At 47.5% G+C, this 15,157-nt stretch overlaps 1 protein-coding gene across 4 annotated transcripts in view; it reads right to left on the minus strand.

Annotated features, from left to right (window-relative positions):
* The window catches only part of NDEL1 (nudE neurodevelopment protein 1 like 1), a 147,479-nt gene that overhangs the window by 19,654 nt on the left and 112,668 nt on the right, over positions 1–15,157 (minus strand). For 2 of the 4 annotated variants that reach the window (XR_003942634.1, XM_030208117.1), the window contains exon 9: positions 2,248–2,282. The exons of the other annotated variants lie outside the window; for them this stretch is intronic. Coding sequence is in view for 1 of the 2 variants with exons in the window: in XM_030208117.1 (XP_030063977.1) it covers positions 2,248–2,282 (35 nt within the window). In the remaining variant the exon portion in view is untranslated. The remainder of the gene's footprint in view (positions 1–2,247; positions 2,283–15,157) is intronic. 4 annotated transcript variants of the gene reach the window in all.

Here is a 15,157-nt window from a genome sequence, read left to right on the forward strand (position 1 = left end):
CCATCCAGTCATCGAGATAAAGGAACACATGGACTCCCAGTATGCGTAGTGATGCTGCAATTGCTGCAAGACAATACACAATACTGGAAGTGATGTGTCCCCAGCCGAAATCAAAGATACTTCCTGTGAGCTGGAAGTATCAGAATTTAAGCATCCTTTACGTCCACACAGCTTAGCCAATCATTTTCCAGAAGCATAGGAAGAAGGGTGCCCAGGGAAACCATCCTCAACTTTTCTTTGACCAGCAATCTGTTCAGGCCTCTTAGGTCTAGGATGGGACGCATCCCCCACCCCCTCCGTTTTCTTCTGCACAAGTACCTTGAATAGAATCCCTGCCCTTCTTACCCTGGTGGAACGGGTTCGACCGCACAAGTCTTAAAGGGTAGAGAGTTCCTCTGCAAGTACCTGCTTATGCTGAGAGCTGAAGTGATGTGCTCTCGGTGAGCAACTTGGTGGTCTCTGAAGCCAATGCAGGGCATAACCGAAACAGACTATTTGAAGAACCCACCGACTGGAGGTTACAAAGGGCCACCTTTCTTGGTAAAATTTCAGCCTCCCCCCAACCAGCAAGTCATCCAGGATGGTCACTTTTACAGCAGCTATGCTCTGCTGGAGCCAGTCAAAAGCTCGCCACCTGCTTTGACTGGGGAGCCATCTGGGCCTTAAGCGCACGCTGTTGACGAAAACGAGTGTGCTGGTGCTAAGCTTGCTGAGGCTGGCAAAAAGAAGGGGTGTACATACACCTGTACAAGTAATAAGGACTCCTCCTTGATTTGTCAAAACCTCCTAGAAGAGGAGGTAGGTGCAGAAGGCACCCAGCGGGAGAAAGAATCGATGGTATCAGTGTGCTTCTTAATGAGGTGGGCAACCTCTTCCATCTTCTATCCAAAAATATTATCCCCCTGTCACATTGCATCCACCAGACTGCCGGGTCCAATTCAGAGACACGTAGTCATGATAGTATGCAGATCGTTATACTCTGCGCAAAGATCCTAGAGACCACATTGAAAGTGTTGTAGGCGCCCCTGGCCAAGAACGTACGACATGCCTTCTGCTGCTTGATCAGCTGGCGAAGAGATTCAACCTAATCTGGTGGGAGACTCTGCTAAATCAGACATACTGCGCACCAAGGACTGCATGTACAGGCTCATGTAGAGCTGGAACAATTGGATATGGGATATGAACATGGAGGCCTGATACATCTTCCGCCCACAAGAATCCAGGATTCTAGCTTCTCTGCAAGGGGTTGCCAACGGTTCTCTGGAGAGTTGGGTTTTTTTTGCATTGCAGAATTGTCATTTGAGAAGACATGGCAATTTACATAGCTAAGGACTTTGACATCTTTTAGATTCAAGTTTCCTTTTTATTCACTTCAGTCCAACAGGCTTGTTTGACCCCCAAGGAAGGCCTAGGTGTTGAAACAAGGCTGTGTCAGGTCCCTTTATATGACTGCTACAATAAAGATCCTTGCATATTTTGACATCCTCTTGGTATCTGCCTACTTTTTTATTTTGTTTGCTTAGAGCGAGTCTGCAGAGTGTCTCCAAGACAATGCCAGATCTTAAACTTGGTCAATGGCATTGGCAGTGCATGCACTTTGGGATCCATCACTGGTAATATCAGTTTTGTAAATACATTTCTTTGATCCACTAAGTGACCACTGCTTTTCATGAAACGTTTTAAAGGTGGTTTTCACTCTGTAACATCTTGTCGCAGAGACTTTATGATGTGCTTTTCTAGCCAAAAACCCATATTGATGATCTATAAATGCCAATGACTTATTAAATATTCTTTGCAAATCAAAATGCATCACGCTATATGTTTGTTGCATGATCATTTTTATAGCTCGATCATAGGCCTATATGCAAGCCAAGTTTTTATTATTGTACACACAGAGACATAGAAAAATAAAATGTGTGTGTATGCATAACCTGCCTCAGGCAGTTTTACATAGACATTTTTGATACTGAACTTAAGCTTTTATTAATACAGAACTGTTGAACTATGTCACTGTAATATCTGCACTGCCCTCTTTCTTTCTTGGTTACCCATGACTACTCGTGTGCTAATAAAGTTCTGACTTTATGAATGGAAAAAGTATGTTATTCTGAGCAGATAATGTCCTACAGAGAACCAAGCCCCATGCAGTTAGTCCATCTTAAGAATAATCTTGTGTGTTAAAGCTGCTTGCAAATACACCATGACTGGAGCAGCATGCACCTTAGCACTATAAATTAATTGAATTACCCATGAACAACGTAGGAAATATGACCTTTTCTTCCCTAATAAAGAAAAAAAAATATTTGTCACAAACTTGCATAAACAGTAAGATATAATTTATGCTTAACACACAATGCATCAATATTTATTTTAAATGGTAACCATTACTTACCAAACATTTATGGTTCCATATAACCCAGGGCTTCCCAAACCACACTATAGGTTTCAGAAAAGCCAATATAAATACAGATGAGATCACAATTTACATACACTGGGCATCCAATGTGTGCAAACTTCAAGCATATTCATTTCTGAAAACCTAGCTAGCTGCAAGATTCCCAGAAAGCCCTGTAATCCAATGATTCTTTTACAGCAGTTCATATGGCAGACATATCAGGCCAATTTCAGCAGCAGTGGTGGTCAGATTTTTTTTTTTTTAACACTTGACTGTGGAATTTTAAAAAATGTGTATATTCAGGGCCACTATATGAACAGGTCACTGTACTACTACTTATCACTTCTATAGCGCTACAAGGCATACGCAGCGCTCTACACCATATATGAAAAGATAGTCCCTGCTCAAAGAGCTCACTGTAGATCACTTACATACATAGTCACTAATGCCCAGAGGATCGAAAGCCCAGCGCTGTTCCAAACAGAACTATAAAATTAGCACTGGAACATGGGGCTTTACCGCCCCTATCATCATAGATAATAGCATGCAAATTTACATACATTATTATCTCTGATCATAGGGTAAAGTGCGGGAGGATTGTGTCAGAGTAGGCAATTGTTTGACCATATGTGAAGCCCCGTCCAGTGCATCCCAGGATGCGCTGGGCAGGGCGCTGCCATTTTCAAGGTGGCACTGCTGGAAGTGGAGGGAGTGTAACTCTCTCCTCCAACAAAGGTAGCCGGGGGGGGGGGGGGGGGGGGGGGGGGGGGGGGGGGGAGAAGGAATAGGGCTGAAGACCACCAGGTTGGGAGGGGTTTGATTTGCGGCTCACTGGGCCACTAGCGATTTGGTGGGGAGGAGGGATGCTACGTAGGGTTTGGTGCACTGCTCGCTTGATCATTGGGAAGGAATATGTTTAGCATGCATTTGCATGCTACTTGTGCTATGAGCCCTGTTTAGCATACATATGCATGCTAGTTGCGTTCAAAGCCCACAACCTCATTGTTTCATGCGTTCGGGGGCTCTTATCATGGGGCTGTAGAAAACGCAGGCGCTAGTATGGCGCTAATAGCCTCTAGCACCTGTGTTTGCTTCTGATCATCAGCTCATAAGTGATCAGGGTCAGGATTAGCGGGTGGAGTGCAGGGCAATTTGCCTTGGGGCCCCATACCACAGGAGGCCCCCAACCTGCCTCAAACTGAATGAGATGAACCACCTCCCTAGTTTCTGCCCTTGGATGCTATGTGAAACACCAGCCCTGATATAGACAGCAGCTGAATATCACCCCATAAATGTCATTACAATCTAATTCTATCCCAGAACTATCCAGATAGTTTCAAGACAGAACGATATGTGCTGTTGAAAATCCCAGACAGAAATGTATATGTTTAGCAGCAGTCAGTAAACTTATAAGCCCTTTTGAATATCAAGCCCCAATTTTATAAATACAACCTCTAAGTATTTCTGGCCACTTTTGAGAAAGAAGAAATCACTAGTAGAAAAAGAATCTTGCTGGAGAATATTGAGGCAATTTAATTTCATTCCCCTTCTGTGAGGGGTCCTTTTACAAAGGTGCGTTAGGCTCTAAGCGAATGCACCGCGCACCAAAATAGACTACCGCCAGGCTACAGCATCCCCTGGCAGTAATTTCAGATTTACCGCACACCCTTAACATCTGGATGATTTATTTAATCTCACACACATTTCCAGTAGTAATCGGCAGTTGGCCACGCACCGACCGCTCACCGCGCGTGCAGTACGTGAGCCTTTACTGCTAGATCAATGGGTGGTGTTAAGGGCTCAAGCCGGTTTTAGGTGTGCACTGGTTTCAGTTTTACTGTATGCCCTTTCCCGTCCCATTAAAAAAAAGGCCCTTTTTTGCAGACGTGGTAAAAACTGGGCCAGTGCAACACATGCCTATATTACCGCAGTCCACTTTTTATCGCGCCTTAGTACAGGACCTCTAAATGAGCTTTCTATAAACTTAAGAGTTTTTATTCTTATATGAAGGATTGCCAAACTGGCTCTGTGAACAGTGACAGGGTTCAATGAAAACAGTTGAGAAAGGAGAATGAAATTAAAAGATGTCCAGAATTTTTCAGAGATAAATTTTTAATGGAGGTCATTAATGACTGTGCACCAATATAAAAACTGGCGAGCAGCCATTTACTGTCCAAGCTCTTACTGCCTCCTATTTAGAAGGCGGTAAGGGCTCACAAAGCTAATCCGACAGGATTACTACTGGGCACATCTACTCCCCATCCCCCACACTAGAAAATACAAAATTATTTTCTGGCGTGGGAAACAGCGCACAGCAAACACAAAACTACCACCAGGTACCTGGGCATGCCCAGCAGTAGTGCTGTTTTGCTGTGTGCTACCTGGGTAGTAGCCCCACTACCGCTTGATAAAAGAGCCCCATAAGTTTTTAATCTAATCAAGAACAGCTTTAAACTACCCAGAAATAAAAGGATTTGATAAAGTTTTGAATTTTTCTTTCACTACTACAATGTTTCTCTACTGTTTGTATCTTTATTTTTCTTGAGAAAATAAACAAAAGAACTAATTCACACGCACCTCTCCGGTAATATGTAAGCCACATTCAGCCTACAAATAGGTGGGAAAATGTGGGATATAAATGTAACAAATAAATAAATACATAAATAAAGCATTAAAAAAGCAGGGTAGTGATGGTGAAATCACAGACCTGAAGCAGGTGTCCCTGGAAATGAGCTTCAGCAGGTCTAGACCCAGGTCATGTGACATCACAAAGTCAAGATTCTAGTGCCCCTTGTACAAATAGCAATAATCCCAAAATAAAAATTGATAAAAGTTCAGTAATTAAGTTCAAACAAGCTGTACATGTTGCCTTTTAATTGGCTAAATTAAATCATTTGCAATTAGTTTACAAGAGATTCTTCCTTTCATCAAAATAATTAAAATAGTAGATTGGATTACATCATCAATGTTTTTCAGGCTATAAAGCATCACAGGAAAAGAAATGCGACTAAATATAATAAGCATGGGTATTCCTCCAGCCAACAGTCAACCATATTACCCTCAATCCTCATCCTTTACAGATCTTTTTAACTTTCATAAATACTGATGTTGATCTTCACTCTAGAATGTATAAATTCTGATAATTTTCTGCTCTTTCTGAATTACTGTAGGTCACCCTCACAAAAAGAAGGCAGCAACCCTACTGAGAAAGTGTGATGACTCATTGATAATATTTGGGGTAGGGGGCCTGCTCCAATGGTCATCATGTCCCCTTCCTCAGGATACAGCATCTTTCTTTCCCCTTCCTATTCCCCCCTGGGGTCCAGCGCCTCATCTCCCTGCCCCCCCTCCAAGGTCAGCATAATCTACACACCCTTCCCCATACAGCAAAACAAGCCATCTTTCTAAGAGCTCCCATGATGCATTTCTGGTTGGGGATAGGTGAGATGCAGCAGTGCACCTAAGCACAGACCTGCACAAGCCCCCGTTGGCACAGAACACCTGTGCAGTGCTGAAAGAAGTATGGGTGATAGTAACCACATGGGGAAGAAGATGCTGGCTGCGGAACTGGGTGGGGGCATGGAAGATGAGACACTGGCACCCGGAAGGAATGGGGAGATGCTGGAATCAGTGTTAGTGGGTAAGGAAGGGAAGGGAAATGCTGGATCTGTAGTAGAGAATGATATGGGGCAAACGTTGTCCCTGTCTCCCCCCCCCCCCCCCCCCCCCCCCGTGGGCTCTATCCCCTTTTCCTATCCCATCCTACACATCACTGCTCCATCTGGAAAACAACAATGATCAACTGAAATAACACCTCCTACCCTTCCAACCTCAACAATATTTGGCTTCTACTACCTCAAGGAACCCTAATCTACCCTGCTGAAATGTCCAGGGAGACAAAATATAAACCACTCTGTATGACCTAGTAGGGAAGAAATACACCCTACAAAGCATTATGATTTTTTTAAAATCTGTGGATAAATAAGTTATCAACATCCTTCCATCAGGTGCCCAGTTGCTAAAGCATCTTACTGTTACTGCAACAGATCCATCCATTGCTGTCGACATCAAAGATTGGTTCCTACACTTAACTGACACTTACTTTCCTGTTCCTCCACTACACAGTGTTGGTTCTCTTCTACACTCCAATTATCTTCCCAGATGATGTAAAAACACAGGGGTTCTTTTACTAAGCTGCGGCAGCTCACGGCAGAGATCAGCTAGCAGTAACAGTAAGATGCTTGAACAACTGGGCACCTAATGGAAGGACACTGCAAATGGCAGGAGTCTGAATAGCAGACAAGACACTTGTTTTCACATCAAAGGCAGACAAGGTATAAATGATGTTATTTAACAGTGCTTCATTTAAATCCAAAAGTAGTTTCTGCAGTTTTTTTTAAATCATTGAATTCAGTTGCCAGTTGTCTACGATGTGTTACATATTGATACTAGCATTTTATAGATGCTGTTCCATCTAGTTTGAAGTGCCTGTTTAAGGCTAGTCGCAAGCTTTTACAGAATGACATGAGGACAAAGTTTGTCCCCATCCCTATGTCATTCTCTAATCTGTAAACAGACATGTGTATAGGTTGCCTCCTCCACTTTTGACTTTTAAATTGGTCATAAATTTGAGATCTATACATATCTATGTAAGTAAAAAAAAATATAATGCTTAAAAACTAATCACAAATGTATATAAATCCAATAAAAAGGCATAGATTACAGCTTGTTTGTTGACTTTCACTTCTATGTATTTCCAAAAAGTGAAGCAATACCTTAGTACAGGGCAACTCAGTTTCAGTCCTCGAGAACCACAGGCAGGCCAGGTTTTCAGGATATCCACAATGAATATGCAGATGAGAGATTTGCATACCAAGGAGGCCATGCATGCAAATGTCTGGACATCCTGAAAACCTGGCCTGCCTGTGGACCTCAAGGATGGAAATTGAGAAGCCCTGCTTTAGTACAAAACAAATAACTTTTGCCATGATGCCCACAGAAGGCTTATTCGGAATATGTTAATTACTGTCACATTCACTGTGGTTATTACTACTGTACTTTAAAATACTAATATTTTCTATTGCCACCAACAGTTTAGGAGGAAAGGTTCACTTATTCTGGCATGGTCTAAAAACACAGCAGCTAACTGCACTGGTGAACATAACAAATCATTAATTATCATTCAGCTTAGAGCCCCATAAAGCACTGCAGCAGACCCTAAGAAAAAGCAAAATTCCTTTTGCTTTTCAAAAGCTCCACTGCAGATTACATTACTGTGCTGTTAGGATGTAAATCTATAGCCTGACATATATTATACACAGAGAATAAATTTTGATACTGCCTACAGTATCTTTAGGCCTGTGGGTACAATGAACTTGTGGGACCACAAGCTCCTTTTCCAGGGGAAATTCCAACATGAGTACTTTTGTATCCATACCTGATACCTACAATGAAGTGGGTACCAAGTACACAAATGATTTGGAAATACAATCACTACACATACTTTCCCTCGCCTAACCCTGTTCTTTAATGCAGCTAAAGTATATATGGTGTATTTTTACACATACAGAGGAAGGGGTAAATTTTCCAACTGCATTTACTTGTGTAAGACATTTTGAATACTGACCCCATAAAGTGCAAGTTGTTCTGTTGCATTTACAAAATAGAAATAAAGGTCCCAGAGTCAGCAATGAAATTCAGACTATGCAAAAAAAAAAAAATCAATCCTACATCAAATGGCACAATCACCAAAAAAAAAAAAAAAAATCACATGAAAAATTAAGTACTAACAATAAGGACTATCATTCAAAAGGCCTACAGGTACATCTAATGCTATCACTAATTAGCACCATTCCTCTTTTTTCAACTAATCCAATGGTTCCCAAACCTGATCCTGGAGAAACAATAATATTCATGAGCTAGATTTGCATGTTGTAGAGGCAGTGCATGCAAATCTCTCTTGAATATTCACGTGGATATCCTGAAAACCTGATTGCTGGGGTGCCTCCAGGACCAGTTTTGGAAACCACTGCATTAGTCCAATCAATAATTTTTTTGCAATTTTTATAAACACTCCATGTAAAAAAGTAAAAGTTGCTCATCTGTAACATATATTCTCCGAGGATAGCAGCAACACCACCAGGATAGAGCAGCAGAGGGAATCTTGTGGTTAGCTGCACACCAGTGCACAAAATAAGACCATTTCACTTCTAGTACAGTATTTTCAGGAGGCCATGATACTATCAAAGTTTGATTACTGCAACCTGATTTTTTTTTCTTTTTTTTTTTTTTAAATACAAGCTAAGAAAACTCCAGACACTACAGAACACAGCAATGAGATTAATTTTTTTCAGGGTATGTTGTTAAGACTACGTTGGTTTTTATTTAAGTTTGCTTGTTTTTTTAATTCAAAATTTTAGATGGTGCACTTCCTAACTATTTCCCCCTTTTAAAGCCACGCAGCAATGACAGCACAGCCTACTGACTTTGAATGAACTGTGTCGGCATTACTGCACTGGCAGCCGCTAGCACGGCTTTGTAAAAGGCGGGGGGGGGGGGGATAGGTTAGATACTGTACAGTTTACTTCCTTGTCCAGATCCCAACGGACAAATAATTCTCCTTTCACTGTGAAGGGCTATAAGAGATTGAAAATTCACAAATTTGACATAGCAAAGATTTTTCTTCATGCTTTTCTCAATTCTATTCTTATGTTTTATTTATTTAGGGGGGCGTTTAAGACATATTTTTCAGAAGTTAAATAATGTGAAGCTTCTGTTTAGCGAATGCTACATACCTGTAGAAGGTATTCTCCGAGGACAGCAGGCTGATTGTTCTCACTGATGGGTGACGTCCACGGCAGCCCCTCCAATCGGAAACTTCACTAGCAAAGTCCTTTGCTAGTCCTCCCGCGCATGCGCGGCCGTCTTCCCGCCCGAAACCGGCTCGAGCCGGCCAGTCCAGTGTGTAGCAAGACAATACACTTCAAGGGAAGACACAACTCCAAAGGGGAGGCGGGCGGGTTTGTGAGAACAATCAGCCTGCTGTCCTCGGAGAATACCTTCTACAGGTATGTAGCATTCGCTTTCTCCGAGGACAAGCAGGCTGCTTGTTCTCACTGATGGGGTATCCCTAGCCCCCAGGCTCACTCAAAACAACAACCATGGTCAATTGGGCCTCGCAACGGCGAGGACATAACTGAGATTGACCTAAAAAATTTACCAACTAACTGAGAGTGTAGCCTGGAACAGAACAAACAGGGCCCTCGGGGGGTGGAGTTGGATCCTAAAGCCCAAACAGGTTCTGAAGAACTGACTGCCCGAACCGACTGTCGCGTCGGGTATCCTGCTGCAGGCAGTAATGAGATGTGAATGTGTGGACAGATGACCACGTCGCAGCTTTGCAAATTTCTTCAATGGAGGCTGACTTCAAGTGGGCTACCGACGCAGCCATGGCTCTAACATTATGAGCCGTGACATGACCCTCAAGAGCCAGCCCCGCCTGGGCGTAAGTGAAGGAAATGCAATCTGCTAGCCAATTGGATATGGTGCGTTTTCCTACAGCCACTCCCCTCCTATTGGGATCAAAAGAAACAAACAATTGGGCAGACTGTCTGTGGGGCTGTGTCCGCTCCAGATAGAAGGCCAATGCTCTCTTGCAGTCCAATGTGTGCAGCTGACGCTCAGCAGGGCAGGAATGAGGACGGGGAAAGAATGTTGGCAAGACAATTGACTGGTTCAGATGGAACTCCGACACGACCTTTGGCAGAAACTTAGGGTGAGTGCGGAGGACTACTCTGTTGTGATGAAATTTGGTGTAAGGGGCCTGGGCTACCAGGGCCTGAAGCTCACTGACTCTACGAGCCGAAGTAACTGCCACCAAGAAAATGACCTTCCAGGTCAAGTACTTCGGATGGCAGGAATTCAGTGGCTCAAAAGGAGGTTTCATCAGCTGGGTGAGAACGACATTGAGATCCCATGACACTGTAGGAGGCTTGACAGGGGGCTTTGACAAAAGCAAACCTCTCATGAAGCGAACAACTAAAGGCTGTCCTGAGATCGGCTTACCTTCCACACGGTAATGGTATGCACTAATCGCACTAAGGTGAACCCTTACGGAGTTGGTCTTGAGACCAGACTCAGACAAGTGCAGAAGGTAATCAAGCAGGGTCTGTGTAGGACAAGAGCGAGGATCTAAGGCCTTGCTGTCACACCAGACGGCAAACCTCCTCCAATGGAAGAAGTAACTCCTCTTAGTGGAATCTTTCCTGGAAGCAAGCAAGATGCGGGAGACACCCTCTGACAGACCCAAAGAGGCAAAGTCTACGCCCTCAACATCCAGGCCGTAAGAGCCAGCGACTGGAGGTTGGGATGCAGAAGCGCCCCTTCGTCCTGTGTAATGAGGGTCGGAAAACACTCCAATCTCCACGGTTCTTCGGAGGACAACTCCAGAAGAAGAGGGAACCAGATCTGACGCGGCCAAAAGGGAGCAATCAGAATCATGGTGCCTCGGTCTTGCTTGAGTTTCAACAAAGTCTTCCCCACCAGAGGGATGGGAGGATAAGCATACAACAGGCCCTCCCCCCAATCCAGGAGGAAGGCATCCGATGCCAGTCTGCCGTGGGCCTGAAGCCTGGAACAGAACTGAGGGACTTTGTGGTTCACTCGAGATGCGAAGAGATCTACCAAGGGGGTGCCCCACGCTTGGAAGACCTGGCGCACCACTCGGGAGTTGAGCGACCACTCGTGAGGTTGCATAATCCTGCTCAACCTGTCGGCCAGACTGTTTACGCCTGCCAGATATGTGGCTTGGAGCACCATGCCTTGACGGCGAGCCCAGAGCCACATGCTGACGGCTTCCTGACACAGGGGGCGAGATCCGGTGCCCCCCTGCTTGTTGACATAGTACATGGCAACCTGGTTGTCTGTCTGAATTTGGATAATTTGGTGGGACAGCCGATCTCTGAAAGCCTTCAGAGCGTTCCAGATCGCTCGTAACTCCAGAAGATTGATCTGCAGATCGCGTTCCTGGAGGGACCAGCTTCCTTGGGTGTGGAGCCCATCGACATGAGCTCCCCATCCCAGGAGGGACGCATCCGTGGTCAGCACTTTTTGTGGCTGAGGAATTTGGAAGGGACGTCCCAGAGTCAAATTGGAGCAAATCGTCCACCAATACAGGGAGTCGAGAAAACTCGTGGACAGGTGGATCACGTCCTCTAGACCTCCTGCGGCCTGATACCACTGAGAGGCCAGGGTCCATTGAGCAGATCTCATGTGAAGGCGGGCCATGGGAGTCACATGAACTGTGGAGGCCATGTGGCCCAGCAATCTCAACATCTGCCGAGCTGTGATCTGCTGGGACGCTCGCACCCGCGAGACGAGGGACAACAAGTTGTTGGCTCTCGTCTCTGGGAGATAGGCGCGAGCCGTCCGAGAATCCAGCAGAGCTCCTATGAATTCGAGTCTCTGCGCTGGGAGAAGGTGGGACTTTGGATAATTTATCACAAACCCCAGTAGTTCCAGTAGGCGAATAGTCATCCGCATGGACTGCAGGGCTCCTGCCTCTGATGTGTTCTTTACCAGCCAATCGTCGAGATATGGGAACACGTGCACCCCCAGCCTGCGGAGTGCCGCTGCTACCACAGCTAGGCACTTTGTGAACACCCTGGGCGCAGAGGCGAGCCCAAAGGGTAGCACACAGTACTGGAAGTGGCGTGTGCCCACCTGAAATCGCAGATACTGCCTGTGAGCTGGCAGTATCGGGATGTGTGTGTAGGCATCCTTCAAGTCCAGAGAGCATAGCCAATCGTTTTGCTGAATCATGGGGAGAAGGGTGCCCAGGGAAAGCATCCTGAACTTTTCTTTTTCGAGATATTTGTTCAGGGCCCTTAGGTCTAGGATGGGACGCATCCCCCCTGTTTTCTTTTCCACAAGGAAGTACCTGGAATAGAATCCCAGCCCTTCTTGCCCGGATGGCACGGGCTCGACCGCATTGGCGCTGAGAAGGGCGGAGAGTTCCTCTGCAAGTACCTTCTTGTGTTGGAAGCTGTAAGACTGAGCTCCCGGTGGACAATTTGGAGGTTTTGATGTCAAATTGCGGGTGTATCCCTGCCGGACTATTTGCAGAACCCACTGATCGGAGGTTATGAGAGGCCACCTTTGGTGAAAAGCTTTCAACCTCCCTCCGACTGGCAGGTCGCCCGGCACGAACACTTGGATGTCGGCTATGCTCTGCTGGAGCCAGTCAAAAGCTCGCCCCTTGCTTTTGCTGGGGAGCCGCGGGGCCTTGCTGAGTCGCACGCTGCTGACGAGAGCGAGCGCGCTGGGGCTTAGCCTGGGCCGCAGGCTGTCGGGAAGGAGGATTGTACCTACGCTTGCCAGAAGAGTAGGGAACAGTCTTCCTTCCCCCGAAAAATCGTCTACCTGTAGAGGTAGAGGCTGAAGGCTGCCGGCGGGTGAATTTGTCGAATGCGGTGTCCCGCTGGTGGAGAGACTCTACCACCTGTTCAACTTTTTCGCCAAAAATATTGTCCGCACGGCAAGGCGAGTCCGCAATCCGCTGCTGGAGTCTATTCTCCAGGTCGGCGGCACGCAGCCATGAGAGCCTGCGCATCACCACACCTTGAGCAGCGGCCCTGGACGCAACATCAAAAGTGTCATAAACTCCTCTGGCCAGGAATTTTCTGCACGCCTTCAGCTGCCTGACCACCTCCTGAAAAGGCTTGGCTTGCTCGGGGGGGAAGAGCATCAACCAAGCCCGCCAACTGTCGCACATTGTTCCGCATGTGTATGCTCGTGTAGAGCTGGTAAGACTGGATCTTGGACACGAGCATAGAGGAATGGTAGGCCTTCCTCCCAAAGGAGTCTAAGGTTCTAGCGTCCTTGCCCGGGGGCGCCGAAGCATGTTCCCTAGAACTCTTAGCCTTCTTTAGGGCCAAATCCACAACTCCAGAGTCATGAGGCAACTGAGTGCGCATCAGCTCTGGGTCCCCATGGATCCGGTACTGGGACTCGATCTTCTTGGGAATGTGGGGATTAGTTAAGGGTTTTGTCCAGTTCGCAAGCAATGTCTTTTTTAGGACATGGTGCAAGGGAACAGTGGACGCTTCCTTAGGTGGAGAAGGATAGTCCAGGAGCTCAAACATTTCAGCCCTGGGCTCGTCCTCCACAACCACCGGGAAGGGGATGGCCGTAGACATCTCCCGGACAAAGGAAGCGAAAGACAGGCTCTCAGGAGGAGACAGCTGCCTTTCAGGAGAGGGAGTGGGATCAGAAGGAAGACCCTCAGACTCCTCGTCAGAGAAATATCTGGGGTCTTCCTCTTCCTCCCACGAGGCCTCACCCTCGGTGTCAGACACAAGTTCCCGAACCTGTGTCTGCAACCTCGCCCTGCTCGACTCAGTGGAACCACGTCCACGACGGGGGCGTCGAGAGGAAGACTCCCTCGCCCGCATCGGCGAAGCTCCCTCCGCCGACGTAGTCGGGGAGCCCTCCTGGGAGGTGGCCGCGGTCGGCACCGCACGCGGTACCGACGTCGGGGACCTCAACCTGGGCGATGGGCCAGCCGGCGCCACGCTCGACGGTACCGGAGGCGCAAGCACCGCCGGTACCGGAGGGGTAGGGCGCAACAGCTCTCCCAGAATCTCTGGGAGAACGGCCCGGAGGCTCTCGTTCAGAGTGGCTGCAGAAAAAGGCTGAGAGGTCGATGCAGGCGTCGACGTCAGAACCTGTTCCGGGCGAGGAGGCTGTTCCGGGCTGTCCAGAGTGGAGCGCATCGACACCTCTTGAACAGAGGGTGAGCGGTCCTCTCGGTGCCGATGCCTGCTGGGTGCCGAAGCCCTCGGCGACCCAGAGCTCTCGGTGCCGACACGGGGAGGAGACCGGTGTCGATGCTTCTTCGATTTCTTCCGAAGCATGTCACCGGAGCTCCCCGGCACCGACGAGGAGGACGTAGAATCCATCCGTCGCTTCCTCGGGGCCGAGACCGAAGAGGGTCGATCTCGGGGGGGGCTGTACCGCAGGAGCCCTCAGGGTAGGAGGAGACCCACCCGAGGGCTCACCGCCACCAGCAGGGGAATGGACAGCCCTCACCTGCACTCCACTCGATGCACCACCGTCCGACGACATCAGGAGACGAGGTCCCGGTACCACCGACGTCGATGCAGCTATCCGATGTCTCGGCGCCGATGCAGAGGCCCGATGCCTCGATGCACTCGATGCAAGGGCGGCCGAGGAAGATGGTCTGGACGCTGACGACGTCGATGCACTCGAAGATCCCGGTGCCGATGCCGACGAAGAGCCCGAGAACAACACGTTCCACTGGGCTAGTCTCGCTACCTGAGTCCGCCTTTGAAGCAGGGAACACAGACTGCAGTTCTGAGGGCGGTGCTCAGCCCCCAGACACTGAAGACACGACGCGTGTCGATCAGTGAGCGAGATAACCCGGGCGCACTGGGTGCACTTCTTGAAGCCGCTGGAAGGCTTCGATGTCATGGGCGGAAAAATCACGCCGGCGAAGTCAAAAGCCGAAATGGCGAAAATTGAAGCACCAAAAATTTAGAGGGAGAAAAATCTCGACCGAGGCCGAAAGAGGCCTACCCAGACGACGAAAGAAAACTTATCGGGGCAAAAAGCTGGAAGTACGGGGAGGATTGACACGAAACCCGGGGAGGGTTTCCGGAGCACTTCCCGCAGTAGAAGAAAGCTTTTCCGAAGAAAAAACACGCTCAAAAAACTTTGGACGCGCGAGGTCGACTCTCCGGGGCT

This window comes from Microcaecilia unicolor, chromosome 6 (assembly GCF_901765095.1).
Source record: "Microcaecilia unicolor chromosome 6, aMicUni1.1, whole genome shotgun sequence".
Taxonomy (NCBI): domain Eukaryota; kingdom Metazoa; phylum Chordata; class Amphibia; order Gymnophiona; family Siphonopidae; genus Microcaecilia; species Microcaecilia unicolor.